Source organism: Toxorhynchites rutilus, chromosome 2, assembly GCF_029784135.1.
Source record: "Toxorhynchites rutilus septentrionalis strain SRP chromosome 2, ASM2978413v1, whole genome shotgun sequence".
Taxonomy (NCBI): domain Eukaryota; kingdom Metazoa; phylum Arthropoda; class Insecta; order Diptera; family Culicidae; genus Toxorhynchites; species Toxorhynchites rutilus.
This window is the reverse complement of record NC_073745.1, coordinates 54,113,494-54,130,507: the sequence shown is the minus strand read 5'-3', so window position 1 is coordinate 54,130,507 and position 17,014 is coordinate 54,113,494. Positions and strand designations below refer to the sequence as shown.

Below are 17,014 nucleotides of genomic sequence, written 5' to 3'. Positions count from 1 at the left end.
ACATGGATAGAAAACATCCAAATAAACTCTTTCACATGAATGTATTTTTAAATTCCCAGACGAACTGGCAGATTATTTTCCAGAAATGATTAGATCTTTCCGGAACTTTCTCGATGTTGAATGGCATCTAAACGGAAAGAGTTCCGCGCGTGTATATGTGTGTAGCGATGTCTTCCCGGGGAGCCGTTTGTGGCATCACTCTCCTCCTGATGGATTCCCTTCTGACCTAGGGTGCACAAACAGGCTCTTGGTGACACCGTTCATCCGCGCTTTCATGATAAACGAAGAGCTTCACCACAACAGCGACAACATGCTCCAATCGCTGTTCATTTAGAACTGAGTGGATTTCCGAGCGGCGCTCGCTTATATACCGATTGGTGTTTTCAATAGCCTGTTTTGAAAGCAATTTTAAGACTATTGAAACAAGTTTTTGGATCATAAAGTAACAAGTATAGAACGCGTAGACATTTTATCTTTCGAATGAAGTGTTTATCATACCATTTCGTTCAGTTGTTTAGGAGCTATTAACGCTCAAAATCTCGGTCTCCGACGTAACGCTTTCGTTTTCGAAACTTTGATTTTACACCCCGGTATAGAAATGAAAGACGTAGTCCTACGTAAAATAAAATAAAATTTAATCTCTATATATATAAAAATGTTCTGTTCGTTTGTGTACGCGTCAAAAACTCGAAAAGTACGGAACCAATTAGGCTCAAAGTTGTACACAATATACAATCCACTTCAAGGAGTGTTGTTACGGCATAAAAAATTGGAAAATTGGAAGAAAAATGATTTTATATATGACCAGAGTGCGTTTCAGAAATTGAGCTTCTAATGAAAATCGACTATTCAGTAATGAATATGTGTTCTATGTGATGGAAACATCTTTTTTACACGTGTTTGACAAAATCATGAACTGAAATTGTGTTTCGAAGTGATTTAAAATTTATCGATTCCCCTCATCTATCTATATATATTAGGCTGTCAAAAAAGTCCTGCGGTATTTCCGCGAGGTGTCGTTGTAAGCGCGTAGTTCTAGTTGTATTCATTGTATCGAGTCATACTATAGCTTGTTGGAAAGGTATTTTTGCGCGCTATAATATAGTCCTTGACAGTGTTCTGTTTGGTTAAGTCGTTCGTTATAGTGTCGCAAATATGGAGCAAAATAAAGAGAAAATCCGACATATTTTACAGTACTACTATGACAAAGGCAAAAATGCATCTCAAGCTGCCAATAAAATTTGTGCAGTTTATGGACCCGATACAGTTTCCATTTCCACCGCTCAACGATGCTTTCAACGTTTTCGTTCTGGTGTAGAGGTCGTCGAAGATGCGCCACGCTCCGGAAGGCCTGTCGTCGAAAATTGCGACAAAATCGCTGAATTAGCCGAGAAAGACCGGCATAGTAGCAGCCGTAGCATCGACCAAGAGCTGGGTATAAGTCATCAAACCGTTATTAACCATTTGAAGAAGCTTGGATTCACAAAGAATCTCGATGTATGGGTGCCACACACGTTGACGCAAAAAACATCTTTGACCGTAACGACGCATGTGAATCGCTGCTGAATCGCAACAAAATCGATCCGTTTCTGAAGCGGATGGTGACTGGCGATGAAAAGTGGGTCACTTATGACAACGTGAAGCGCAAACGGTCGTAGTCGAAGCCCGCTGAAGCGGCTCAGACGGTGGCCAAGCCCTCATTAACGGCCAGGAAGGTTCTGCTGTGTGTTTGGTGGGATTGTCAAGGAATAATCTATTATGAGCTGCTTCCCTATGGCCAATCGCTCAATTCGGACCTGTACTGCCAACAACTGGACCGCTTGAAGGTAGCACTCAGGAAGAAGAGGCCATCTTTGATAAACAGAGGCCGCATTGTCTTCCATCAGGACAACGCCAGGCCACACACTTCTTTGGTGACGCGCCAGAAGCTCCGGGAGCTCGGATGGGAAGTTCTTTTGCATCCGCCGTATAGTCCGGACCTTGCACCAAGTGACCTGTTTTTGTCCATGGCGAACGAGCTAGGTAGTCAGAAGTTAGCCACAAAAGAGGCCTGTGAAAATTGGCTATCCGAGTTTTTTGCCAATAAGGAAGCTAGATAAAAACATTATAACAGGGGTATTATGAAGTTGGCATCTCGTTGGGAACAAGTCATCGAACAAAACGGCGCATATTTGACTTAAAACAGATGATTGTAACTAATTTTATGAACAAATGAAAATTTTAAAAAAAATACCGCAGGACTTTTTTGACAGCCTAATACATATTTTGGAAAAAAAAATATCATTATTCCTCTAAATACGTAAATATTTCTGCAAAAATCATGGTGAAATTTGTCAAATATGATTTGCATGCATTTGCTAGAGCCAGAGTAAAGCGCCATTTGATCACAGAAAGGATAAGGGAGTTGAGAGTGACTCGATCGAAGATGTCGCAATCCAAAAGCGTACCAAAACCAGAATATCGGTTCATGTAGTCTCAAATTTTTGAAGATATCCTAGAGAACGTAAAATTTAAATTTCAAAGGCACCAGGAATGATATTTGACTTGGTGGTGTCAATGGTTTGAAAAATTTCCTTTTGTTTTTTGATATTGGCCTTAGAATCAACACTGAAGTTTACATTGATATTTTGAGAGTCAGGTCCTTCCCTTTCCCTGGGCGAAGGGAAACTTTTCTTCCGATCAACACAATGTTCTACAACTGGATGGGCCACTTTGTCATACGTTAAAACAAACGACGCTGATGAATACATGGAAATATTGTTAAAATATTTATTACCACCCAAAAGACCCGATCTCAACCCTAAAGATTATTCTGTCTGGGAATGTGTTGAAGATTGTACCTATAAAACATCTCATCCCAGTATCAACACCTGAAAGTCGAGTCAAGAATACTACAGACCGGAGAATCAATGTCGAACGATTACGAGTTCAGGAATTGCCTCGTAGAGGTAATCAAAAAAATCGGGAGTCATATCGAATAGCACCTTCAATAAGCCAGATAAACATGATTTTGATTTAAAACCTGAATAACAATGAATTAAACAGCATAAAATAAGATATGGAACAAACAAACAAGAAAATTTATGAGCTTTGTTGATGTTGATGCAGACAAAGAACAAACATTTGCTAGATTTATTGCCGCACCTGCTACACCAGACCAACAGCGGAAGCTAGAAGAATCGCACTTGTAATCAGTGCGCCAAAAAACAAAATATATCAGTCAAGGAGACTCCAAGGAGAACAACATAAGTCTGACATCAATGATCATTAAAGATGTGCGGCGGATGACTTCGTATATTTTGGATCAATGGTCGTCGATAACCACACCAACAAGGTGTTCCAGAAACGCTTTAAATCTGATAAATTTGGTTCACTTTTCTCTCCGGAAGACGCTAGGTAGTCAGTGCGCCGTTGCACAAAATTGAAGCCATACGAAACACTTGCGCTTACATTGTTTGAATAAAAACTGTCAATTTTCGAATGCTATTGTTATAAATTGTGTTTGTATTTTGATTTCAAAATGGAAGATAATAGTGAAATTGTTGTTGTTCGATTGATAAATAATATAAAGATGCATCAGTATGAGAATTACAAACTATTTCACGAATGATAGAAACTATGTTGAATTCTAATTAATAATAATTACCTTGAGCTGCCTTTTTATCACCACATCCCAGTCGAGGTTCTTGAACCATCGGTGCCTCTTCACATCGTCAGCTCCGTTCTACAAAAGCAAATGAAAAACAATACAATTCACACCCGACCAACACAACCCATTCCAACCCATCTCACCTTCATGTTTCCCAACCGCTTCGTTCGGTCCTGCACCAGCAGCTTCTTAACCAAATCCTTTGCGGTGGGCTCGATATGTCGCGACCATTCTATTTTGCCGCTGAGAATTTTCTCGTAAATTCCAAACGGATTATCATCGTAGAACGGGGGATAACCGACAACCATCTCGTAGATAAGAACGCCTGTGCGGGAAGGAGTACGGAAGCAAAATAAACAAAGGTTTGAGTTATTGTGGAGATATCATACAAAACACGTAAGTCTCTCGGCGCTGCTTGTGTGATAATTAATTAAACTGGATTTTGCATCCTCTTCTTCACGAGCTGTTGTGCTTTCGAAACGCCTTAGTTAGGGTTCCGGCGAATTAATTATCTCTTGTTTTTTGATAGTGTTGGCGCGCAAAACGCGCACGCGAATCGTTCATGGAAAATCACTTCAACAAATTGACTAACCTAATGCCCACCAATCAACCGCCCGATTGTGTCCCTTGGATTGGATGATTTCTGGCGCCAGGTATTCCGGAGTTCCGCAGAGTGTCCAGGTGCGATCCTTTAGCTTCTTGGCAAAACCAAAATCGGTGATTTTCAGATGTCCATCACGATCTAGCAGCAGGTTTTCCGGCTTTAGGTCCCGATAGACGATCGAGAGGGCGTGAAGATACTCCAGGGCGAGTACTATTTCGCACGCGTAAAAATTTGCCGTCGTGTTATCGAAACGGCCCGCGTTTCGGAGATAGGAGAACAGTTCGCCTCCGCTGACGTATTCGAAGAGCATGTACAGACAGCAGTCGTCCTTGGTGTGCCACCTCCTGATGAAAGGAAAAAGATCGTGTTTAGCTTACATATGAAGCAACAAACCAACGGTCTCCATTTGGGGAATATTCTGTGGAGGCGCAACGTATATTTCAAACTTACATGTTTACGATGAAGGGATGGTCAATCTCCCGCAGAATGTTCTTCTCGTTCTTAACGTGTTCGATCTGCTTCAGCCGGATCACATCCGCCATCGCGAGAATCTTCATCGCCCAGTACCTCCCGATGACTTTGTCCCTGCAGAGACATACCCTGCCGAAGGTGCCAGTTCCTGGAACAACAATAAAAAAACAAAAACAACAAACCCATCAGAATAAGTGGCGATAATAAATTTAAAAGCTAACCGGTGGGGAATGAAAAATGAAATCGAAAATTACTGTTTACTCCGTCGCGCTGCTATCGTAAACATGAATCGTTAATTAATTTGTTGTTTCCATCAAACGCCCCGATGCGCTGTCCGTCAATTAACTGAAAGTGTCCGACTATCGAGATCGGTCGGTGTCAGTTTCAGCAGCGAAACAAATGTGAGTAGGGTAACGGTATCCTGAGTTCGGTGGTCGGTTTCGAATGGTTCCATGCCCACCCCGGAAGGAGGAAGAGTTGGTATTATCATTTTTATTTCTGTTTGATTGAAAGTTTCATCAGACGGAGGAGCAGAGACGCCGACCGAGGCGAACGGAGGACAGAATGGGGGGATGTTGTGAGATAATAGCACTTAACAATTGTGATTATGTCGAGTCAACATCTTACGAAGCGGTTCCTGGAAAGATGGGTAGAATATTCCAGAAGTTGAGGGGGCGCCTGGATGGAGCAATTCAAATCGTTGTTATGCCTGTCTGGGTAGGTGATACTCAATTTCAATAGCACCGTCTGTAGGAATAGGGTATACCGGGTAATTACATTCCATGAAACTCGTTGAAAATGCGAAACTTGTGCTCATCTTCTTCGTTAAGGTGGTTATTTATATTGCGCAGGAAAAATGAATAACGTAAAAGTGCACTCTTCGGATTTGCACTGTACTTTAATTTAGACTATAGCCTTCGTTTCTGGTGCTCCGTTTGTGTCCACTTTGGATATTGTAATATTCTATTCTGCTGTATGAGAGATGGTAATAAACAAAAGTATTCCGTTTCCATCACAAAACGAACCATTATTATAAATGACCTTTTTCAATGTCTTTAACATTCTTCTACCAGTGGTACAACAAAGTCTGTCATTACCCGATATTTTTAATGAACAATCGTTTTTTGGGCAAAGCTGTATTTATTCTTCGACATAGTTATAGAGAGTTTCCAATATTTTGATTCCCTCTCTGTAGTAGGAAACATCTAAGTCTTCGAAATATGCCCCAGTGCCACTCCGCAGACTGTCTATTGGACTCAGGAGTGTGTTGATGGATCCACGTTTCATCCATTGTCACAAAACGGTGAAAGAAGTACACTCGACTACGTTTCAACAACGCTAAACCGGCTGTTGAATCATCAACCCGCTGCTGTTTTTGGTCGACGGGCAGCAAACGCTGCACCCATCGCGCGGTTGCTTTTTCATGTCCAAAATGTCATGCAAAATGTATCTTTTGAAATGCCTACGGCCTCAGCTAACTCGCGTAACTTCACTATACGATCGTTTAAAACTAGTCGATGCACTTGTTTTACGATTTCTGGATTCGTAGCCTCTTTTGGCCTTCCAGAGCGAGATGCATCTGCGGTGCTTATACGGCCCATTTTAAATTCACTAAACCACCGATAAACTGTTGTTCTCGAAAGAACAGAAGTGGAATAACATTTCGTTAACCACATTGCATTGATTGTTCAGGAGTTTTTTTTTCATCAAAAAACAATATTTGATCAAAATACGAGACTTTTCAGTTCATGTAGTATTTATGCACTAATACTTCTAGGTTAGCTGTATTGCTTACCTTTTTGATTACAGTTACAATAGTTTTGAATTAATTTGTTCGAGTGTGATTAATACTCGAAGCATTTAATGAAATTTGTAACGCAATAGAAGATTTTCATAATGAAGCTATGAAGAATGTTAAACTAGAACTTCTTAAAGTGTTGAAGGCCTACTATTTTGGATAGTGATTTCTATTGATAATATTCATATTACTTGGTGTGTCCTGAAATTGTTTCTTGTTACGTTAAATGAAATTTTTGTTTTCTATTTTACGAGAATAATACATGAAAGCTATTTTTTATTGAACGATTCCACTCCAAACCGGTAAAAAGAGTTAACTTTGACGCGACCCTCTACGATTTTTCTTCAAAATTGCACATAAGATGGTAGCCACCAAAAATCACAATTTTCATTATCAGATGACTAATTTTTATTACGACTGATTTTTTAGAAGAGTGTATCAAAATAATAGCAAAAAATCATAATTCGAAACTCAGATGTTTGATTTGAATATTTAACACATTGAGCCCCGGAATGTTCTTGCTGAGCTTTCCATTCAGTCCGCATCAAAAGTGTTTGCACAATATCAGTGTCGGTCCCTGCTTCCAAAAATATTTATTGTATTAAGAGAAAAAAGTCAGAAATTCGATTAGAAAGTATCACATATCATAAAACAACCGAGAACAAACCATGTTCTTTTTTATTTCCTTATTTAGTATCTGTCAGTCCCAGTGATTAACGTTTTTCTTGATTTAAATCCGATCCGATCTATTAAGAAATATTCGAGTTAGAAGCTTCCGTAATATTTCATTTTTTCCTGCATTTTCTGTGTTTAGGTTTTCATTTCACCCCCATATACTTCGGTTAGACGTAGTCCTACGTCAAAATATTACACTTCGTAACCTTTGATTTTGTTTTCGTGGTTGTTGATTGTATTTGTTTTTTATAGTTTACATGGTCTCGGGACCAAGGGCACTATATTTTTTATATTTTTTCTTGAAAGCTCAAGTTTTTTTTACATGACATTAGAAAATCAGAGAGGCGTTATTTTTTATTCTTGAGCTATGATTTTTCTAAGTTGACCGATGGTTCGAAAAATCAATTTTTACCCCTTTTCCCTCCACAAAAATTCATAACTTTTGAACTACTGGACCGATTCAGATGATCGACATATCAAATTAAAGCCAATGAACTAGCCTTGTTTGAAAAATATTACACTTGGGAAAGAAAACAAATTTTTTATCGTAATCATAACTCAAGAACAAAAAATATCGCCTCTCTGAATTTTTGATATGTTATGTAAAAAAAACTTTGCTCTCAAGAAAAAAAATTGAAAATTTTTGCTCCCTTGGTCCCGAGACCATGTTAGATATAAAAGAAAACAAATTCCATTTTCTTTGCAAGTATGATACTTTTTCAAAAAAGACTTGCTCAATTATGAATCAGTTATGAATTTTTGAAAAAAGTCATCTCTGGGAAAAAAAGGAGAAAGTTGATTTTTCGGAAATGTTCCACTCAAAAATAGAAATGGTTACCCTAACGAAAAAAAAAAGACGGGTGGGTAATGTCGGGGACATAACCGGAGTGACGTAGGACTATACAAAGGGGACAGCTTTTGTTAAATATATATTTTAAATATATTGTTTTATTTTCCTATCTACCTGAAAAATGGATTAGTTTACTGTTTACTCTTTATGAACATGTTGATGGTACTAAAAAGAACCTTTGGTGTTGTGTTTTTGTTATCACTCGATATTCCCATCTTGTTCGGTTAAACCTTCCTGTAGCTATTGCGTTTGCCACTCGCTACAGCTTTCACAGTTGGAAAATTTCTTCCTATCCAGCTTGTGACATGTTGTACAGTAAATTACATTCAATGCGACGTGCCGAAGCGCCACTCAGTGTCGCATTGGAGGCGATTTTAACCTGTAATTGAACATTTCCGATGACAGTGGTACAGTGTCGACTTTCAATGTGGGGTCATAATTTGGATCTCTATGTTTACAAAAATGTCCAACTAAATAAGTCGCATTACATGTCCGTCCAATTAGCTAAATTTCGAACTAATTGTAAATTACTGTACTTTCAATCTGGAAACAATTTAAGAATTGGTGAAAATTGAATAATCAGGAAAGTCCCCAACTATCAATAAGCTCAGAACAACTGCCAAATTCACATACTCATCAGATCCTAGCAAACAAATTATGAAAAAATCAATTTGTGTTTTATTATTATTTTGGATAATGTTTTAGAAAGCATTGAACTGTATTTCCTAAACTCTTTTTTGGAAGGTTTAATGGCCCTGAAAAGAGCCTTGTTTTATGGAATGGTTCCAATTTAGAAAACTTAGTACTCGTGGTTTTGAAAAAAACCATTTCGAACGCCCTCGATGCCGCCTTGTTCTGGATTTGCCACCAAAGCAGTTTGTATAAAGAACAAACTTTTTTCTTCTGCTACCTGATGCCGTTTTGCGATTGCGTTTGCCACTCGCCACTCGCTGCAACTGCCTGTTGTCTTGATGTCCACCGAACCGAATGTGTTCTTGCGGGTTTTCGTGAATGCGGGTTTTCTTATCGTCGCGAGCAGCTTTGCCAGCTAACTCGATCACTTCGGCGGCCGAAACTATATAACGCCGGCTAGGTGGACTGGTGCACTGGTACTAACGCGCTCGGCCTAGCTACCCTTGCGGAGAACACCAGACCAACGCGCTCGAATCGCGTTGCCGTTGCCGGATTTTGCCTTTCCCTTCACTTTTCCTCCTTTGCCATGTCCAGACATGGCTGCTTGGGTTGGTTTGTTGATGTGTTGTGATGCGAACCGATGTGGTGTACGGTTTGGATGAGAATGATCGTTGCGGCAGCGGAGCGGGGATTTTTAAGCTGACTGGCTGGCTCGAGAATTACGCATGTGTGAGACTGCGACCATAGTTTCGTTAATTTTTTTTCTTTTTCCTTTCCAATCGTGCTTCATTCTATTTCGCTGCTGCTCTGGTTGCCCGTTTTGGTCGGTACGATTTGAGGAGCACAAAATGGACCAATCAAAAATGGGCACATAGTGCATTTTGACAATGCTTGATATTTCACAATTATTCAATTATTTATCTCAAGAAAAATGAAATGTTATTCGTTATGATAGATGCGTAGATATATTTCCTATCAATTGATGCAAAAAACCTTTGCGATCTATTGAGAAACGCTCGAGTTATAAGCGTTCCAAATCTTGCATTTTTTCCTACTTGTTCAGTGCCTAGATTTCCATTTCACCCCCTATATCTTCCGGTTAGACGTAGTCCTACGTCAAAAATCCGGGTCTAATATTATGTGAATAAAATGCAGCGTTCGCTCTATGGGATCGTGGAGCAAGGTTATATTGCAATGTAAGCTCCGCTTGTATTTACCTGATTATAAATAATGCAGTCTCAGCCCTGCTAGCAAGCAAACAACATTCTTTCTTAGCACTGAGTGGTTTTACACGATACAGGGGAAGAATGGAAGGGAGACCAAACTGCGGCTAATTTCGTTCGAAGGGAGCACCGAGCGTATGGATGTGGATGTGTGTCGTATGACACGTATACTTTTTATCCGTTGCCAGAAGTAGATTGATTTGGATAAGAAATTTACAATAATGTTGCTGGGGAAGCGGATATACGATCGTCTGGGATCGAATGTGTCACAAACAGACGCGATAACGTTCGCGGTGATTATTGCATTACTGCATTACTATAAGAAAACAAATACTTTCCCGAGGGTAATAATGAATCATAAATCATTCATCTTCTACTGTTTCTACAAACCATCCATTATTCCTTTTAACACTTTGCGGACCGCTCACGATATTTCTCGTGTTTCGCGTCCCACCCGTTGCGGACCGCTCACGAGATTTCTCGTTTTCGCATTCCTTTTTCACGGACTTGTGTGAAATAAGCGGAAAGAAGTTTTTGTTGCGTGCAAGTTTCTGTTCAACGTCTTGCTAGATTTAATGAATAATGAATTATTTCAATTGAAATAAATCGATTGTTTATCAAGTAACAACCTTCAAAATTGTGCTCATTAGACAGAGAATTGAATCATGCATCTTTCCACATAATTCATTTTTTGACGTAGAACTACGTCTTACATTAAGGGTGCCAAATCAGAAAACAGGTCACGTTTTTATGAAATAATGTTAACGCTAATACCTATTTTTTGCCGTGAACGGATTCTGGCGATTTACATACTAAACGAATCGGAAATTCCCTAAGATTTGTTTGAAATGCTATACATTACAATCCCATTGTCTGTATATGGTTTAAATTGATGAAAATTGGAAGCATTCCCATTTCCTCATACATTTGTTCTGTCCATTTGTGTGCTTTCCCAAACAGAGCTGTCAAAAACGAGCAACTTATCGACGAGCAACGAAGGGGGAACCGTAAGATGTAAAGTCTCCGTGAACAAAGGAAAAGAAGAAGAACGAATGGGAATATTTGCCTAGAGTATAAATAGTTGATCTCGCTGAGGCCAACTTTGTGGATTTTAGCTGCTGTTTCATAACCCGTACGTAAAACTGTGCATCTTCGCTACGCTGAAACCCCATTTGTAATGATTAATATAAACAACAAGGGAGATAGCCGAATGGAATTATTTACTCTAGGGTATTAGTAATGAATCTCTGCTGAGGCAAATATTCAGCCTTTCTCCAAGCGGTTAACATTGTTTGTTTTCTGTCATCATAAAGGCTTCGTTGGTGCCTTTGACATTGCATCAATGCATTGAACTGACGCTATGGTGAGGCAGGTGTTAGGGTTGTGCACCAAAACATTATTTGAGGAATACCAAGTTATTCAATTAGTTATAATAAGTCATTAATTTATTTGGGTTCGCGTACAGACAGAGTTCATTTCGCTTATTTAGTCACCAAGAAAGTAAATGTCGTTCTGGAATTTTGTATGTGATTTGGTTTTGCTTGCCAGTAGCAAAACTTTCTCCACTAAGGATGACCGCTGCGCTTTTAAACATTTCAGGGCGACCAAACTGGTAGAATGGTTATTGCAAAATTTTCATAGCATTATAAAATAATGTCCGCAGTTATAAACAAGCGACTTGAATTAAACTACAGCGTAGTTCTACGTCAACAGTGCGATCGTGTCTTGAACACAACCTTCTATATATTTTTTCTAGATCGTGACAGAGAAAAGTTATAGACTGAAACGTGAGCATGGGTGCATGAATTTTGAAAATCAAAAAAAGTTGTTCGAATAGAGTTATCGAAGTTAGTTTTAGCTATTTTCCAGCCACAATTTTATTAATCGAAAAAGGGTATGAGCAAAGTTATAAACCAAGTTGTGTGGAAGAAATTAATTATGTTAAAGTAAATTGAAAAAAGTTATTTCAAAGGACCCAAAACACAGTCTCATTCGATAAGGATAGTTTTATTTATCTTAAGCGAAATTTTCATTGGTCCGAAAAGGGTATGAGAAAAGTTATTGGCCAAAAAATTCACGAGTTGTACGGGGGAAAGGGTCAGGCTGGGCAAGGAAGTAAAAAGTAAAAAGGAAGTAAAAATTTCTATGGCATAGAAATTTTGACCATTTTTCGAATCCCTATCCATAGGATCTATGGTGAAAAACGTACCTTTCAATTTTAAGCACGCAGATAAGCAGATTTAGTACTACTAGAATTCGTATTTAAATGTATTCCTACGCCTTTTATAGATATGTGTGATTTTTTTTCAGATAATAATAAGATAATATTTTTTCCCCATTCTCAATAGGCTTGGAAATGAAACATTCGTTTGTTTTTACAGGCTCAGTTACATAAGTTTTAAGAAGCCGAATTCTTGACTATATTTTTATAACTATATATAAACAATTTCCTAATTCTATGGTTAGTAAGGTAGAAAACCGATTACTCGCGGTTGACTCCCCCTCATACAACTTGACCTATAAATTTTCTCAGACCCTTTTCCGATTAATCAAATTGTGGCTGGAAGATAAGTGAAATATTTCTCTATCGAATAACTTTGATAGCCCTAACATTTTGTTTTGATTTTCAAAATTATGTATATTTTCCTATATTGGCCCATGCTCACGTTTCAGTCTATAACTTTTCTCTGTCACGATAAAAAATGTGTGGGTTATATCTATGATATTACCGCAAGGTTGACGTGGGACTACCTTCGCTTACCTAGCTACCTTTGTTTGTATTGATTAAGTTTTTGATTGAATGAAACAATTTCCGAATTCAATTGAATTCAATATATTTGCGTTGTGAGAAAAAATTTGAACAAATGCCATGTCTCTAGTGTCTGCACGATCTTACCAGGTACCTAAGTTTAGAAGACCGTGTTAGGGAAACGCATTCTAGTCTGCACATAGGTAAGCGAGTACAAAAGTACTCGCAGTTTGCATGCGGCATTTTCAATGCCGATTTCCCCAGACACCTTGGTTTAGAAGTCTTTATAGGTAATCAGATTTCAGTCGGAACAAAAATACTCCCGACCTGCATGAATTTGCAATCCCAATTTTCCTAGACACCTTGGTTTTGAAGCCTGTGTTGAGGAAACATATTTTAGTCGGAACAAAAATGCCCTCGACTTGCATGTATTTGCAATGCCAACTTCTCCACGCTCCTTGGATTTGAAGTCTGTGTTAGGGAAACACATTTCGGTGGGAACAAAAACTCCCCCTACTTTCATGTATTTGCAATGTCGGTTTCGCCAATGCTGCTTGGTTTTGAAGTCTGTGTTAGAGAACACATTTCGGAGAGAACAAAAGTCCCCCTACTTTCATGTATTTGCAATTCCGATTTCCCCAAGGCTGCTTGATTTTGAAGTCTGTGTTGGAGAAACCGTAAAGCGGGCCAATCAAAACGAGGCAGTAAGAGCGTTTAGATAACGCTTAACTTTTTACAGTTATTCAATTATTTACCTAATGGAAAATAACACTTTATTAATTGCGATAGATGCGTAGAAATATTCCCTATCAATTGATGCAAACATCTTTCCGATTCAGTAGAAAATGTTCGAGTTATGAGCATTCGAAATCTTGCATTTTTTCCTGCATGTTCAGTGTTTATGTTTTCATTTTACCCCCCATATATTCCGGTTAGACGTAGTCCCACGTCAAAAAAAAAATGAATTATGTGGAAAGATGAATGATTCAATTCTCTATCTAATGAGCTTGATTGAAGGTTTTTATTTGATAAACAACCAATTTATGTCAATTGAAATAATTCATTATTCATTAAATCCAGCAAGACAGAAACTTGCACGCAACAAAAACTTTTATCCGCTGAACATTCATCCGCTAACTTCGCACAGAGGCGAATGAACTGCAAAGTTTAAGGCCTCTTGAAAACTTGTAAAGCAAGCAACTTCACATAAGTCAAAACGTGCGGTCCCAGACGTATGTCTTACATATTTCTTCCCGGTCCTTAAAGTGTGAAGGTCCCCAAAACTCTCTACTGAAGAGTTGCTTGAAAATTTTCGATGCAATCTGAAGCAATTTCCGGCATAATAATTCGCTTCTTAGTATTATTATAACTTTTTTCACAAAAGAGCATGTGTGAATTCAGGAGTGTTTTCGGACTTATAGGTGATATTTTTCCGATCGATCATTTAATTTTCGTGAATTCTAGCATTGTTTCCGGGTAAAATGAGGCATCGAAGTACGCTGCACTACTTCAAGCCGAATGCTTTTGACAACCGGCTATTGCGTGTGCTTTCTTGGGAATATCGTCTCAGTGCCTTCGGTGGGGCTTTTCGCTCCAGATATATTACGTACTAAGCTAAGTATTGCAACACAAGCACCGCCCGTTGACAGTTTATAGTATAATCTTTATATATATATAAGAGAATTTTTCCCACGTACGTATAACTCATCATCACGGGAGAACGGCTGATCAGATCAGCGCGGTCAATATATTTTTTGAGTTTGTCTTCACCCAAATCATTTTTACAGATCTGAACGATAACATACAAACTCTCTTGAAATGTATTCGTCATTTTTACCAAACAATATTCTTTCGAAATAAATTATATGGCATAACAACGTTCGCGGGTCAGCTAGTATATAATATATAATTCTCCGATGCTTTATGCCTACTATACTTCTGCTCCAGCCAGCGAGCGGTTAACAATATTTATTCAGGCTAGAAGAAGAGAGTTCATTGCAAAACTGTTGCGCATGAACTGTTCTCATGCGAGAAACAACATGGGTGCGACGTATACCATGTTATTTTTGAATTGGCTCCACACGGCTTGATTTGATGAACTTCAGGCATTCAGTTTTGATTTTGACATGCAAGTCGAACGCATATTGTTCGATCGATGTTATCGACGTAATTACAGGAAATTATTATCAACATTTGCCAAACGGTATACGTAGAAGTTCAGTGAACTGAAGACCTGAAGGGATATCTTCCAATGCAGTCTTGAATAACCGTTGTGTTCTTACTGTTTTTGAAGACCGCACACATTCCGGATCTATCGATCGTACATCAACCACTGCATAATCATAACTGCGTTTCCGAGCGGGCATTAGTTTGTATACAGATTTGTGCAATTTCGGTAGCCTATTTTCAAAGCAATTTTAAAACTATTGGAACAAGTTTACCGGTCGATAATTAACCAGCATATAACTTGACATTTTATCTTTCGAATAAAGCGATTATCACACCACTCCATTCAGCCAGCAAAGAGTTATCAACGTTCAAAACCTTACACTCCAAGCGTCACGCTCTCGTTTTCGAAATTTTGAACTTAAGCCCCGGTACAGAAATGAAAGACTTAGTCCTACGTCAAAAAAAAAATCAATCCACTTTCATTGACATGATGTATTTATTTCTGATTTTCCTGGTGTTGTAAAATATTACAAACTGCGCATTTTTTGCCGACAATGTTCAAATGTAGATAATTTAGCCACGGCCATTCCAAGAAAACAAAGACTTTGATACAATACATGAACGATATAACAGAAATAAACATCTATTGGTTTATCTCATTAGGCTAGTGCACACAACTTTACACTATAGTGCTTGACAACAACGCACGAAGCGCACCCTTTCGGATATCCCGTGCACTGTGACAGTTTAGACCAGGGTTTCTCAAAGTGGTCGATTTCGGTTTCCCAGGGGTCGACAGAAACGAAAATTGATTTTGGGGGTCGACGAGGGCTGAATATCGACCCCTATAAAATATCACAAGTTCTTATTTGAAATATTGAAGATGCTCTATAAGTTGTGTTACGTGAATCACATTGTTATCAGAATGACCAGGGTTTCCACATTTGATTTTGTAAAATTTTCTAAAAAAAACTGTATAGCTGTATTTTAAGCAAAAAATCTGTATCAAAAAACTAACGGAAAAATGGAAGGAAACGTTTATTTTCATTTTGAATTTATTATTTTTATTTATGGTTAGCTTAAGTCGTATCAATACAACAAAATGAATCATAAAAAAAGTTTTCTCATAATAAATTGTACGATGTTTACGGTTTTGTTGAACTTTGCTTTTCTTCAATTTCCAATTGATCGATGGAAGCCAGCCGATTTTGGAACTTTGTTTTGTTGGCATTGTGAAGCGAGAATGTTCACTCAACACACGCTGATGAATGCGGAATTATAAAAAAGTGTCCCAAAAACATCCTTAGCAGGAACGGAGAAGTAAGGTGATATTTCATATGGTTCAAAATTTTTAAAAAATCAAGGTACATATCTTCATGATTCAACGATATAAAGAACAAAGTTTATAAGTAAGAAAGTAGACAAAGCAAATGAACTGTAATTAGTTTAACATTTAAATTAGAATTTTGAAAAATATCAATAAATCCTGTATCTTTGTAAAAAATCTGTAATCTATATATACAGATTATGTATCTGAAATTTGGCGAAAAATAAGTAAAATACAGAATATTTAGTATATGTGGCAACCCTGAGAATGACTAATATCTTAGTAGAAAATACTATTGCTGCACATTTTAGAAACTAAACAAGACGATGAGTGTGCACAAGATGAAAATAAAAAAGTACAAGATGAAAAATTCGGCAAGTAAAAAACGTGAACAGGTTCGTGCAAGATTGTTTAACATTCCAGGCATGTTTAACATTCCTCTGTATTTGAAACATATACGCGATATAACACGAAGGAAGTCATCATCAAATTCATGTATAAACATGCTACTAATATTTTACTGTATAACAAGCCTGTCCTTAGGTTACAAGTTCATATGTTTTCTGTTATACGTTGGAGCTTGAATGATAATGTACTCAACTTCTAGTTTAATTCAAGAGATTACAAGGCTAAATACCTTTTTGATAAATGAAGTGAACTAGAATAAAGTGACTTTTGCTAAAAATAAAGATATACAGTTTTTTTTTAGAAAATTTTACAAAATCAAATGTGGAAACCCTGGTCATTCTGATAACAATGTGATTCACGTAACACAACTTATAGAGCATCTTCATGTGTATAGCGTAACAAAATTTTTTTTTTCAATTATTTCAGAAACTTGAGATGGGTCGCGAAGAGGGAAAAAT

At 38.0% G+C, this 17,014-nt stretch overlaps 1 protein-coding gene across 3 annotated transcripts in view; it reads right to left on the bottom strand.

Moving 5' to 3' along the window:
* Positions 1–17,014, bottom strand: part of LOC129767529 (cAMP-dependent protein kinase catalytic subunit PRKX) — a 256,788-nt gene that overhangs the window by 10,758 nt on the left and 229,016 nt on the right. For all 3 annotated transcript variants that reach the window (XM_055768524.1, XM_055768525.1, XM_055768526.1), the window contains exons 4-7: positions 4,704–4,872; positions 4,242–4,597; positions 3,793–3,974; positions 3,647–3,724 (exon numbers count right to left, since the gene is read on the bottom strand). In XM_055768524.1, coding sequence (XP_055624499.1) covers positions 3,647–3,724; positions 3,793–3,974; positions 4,242–4,597; positions 4,704–4,872 — 785 coding nt within the window. The remainder of the gene's footprint in view (positions 1–3,646; positions 3,725–3,792; positions 3,975–4,241; positions 4,598–4,703; positions 4,873–17,014) is intronic.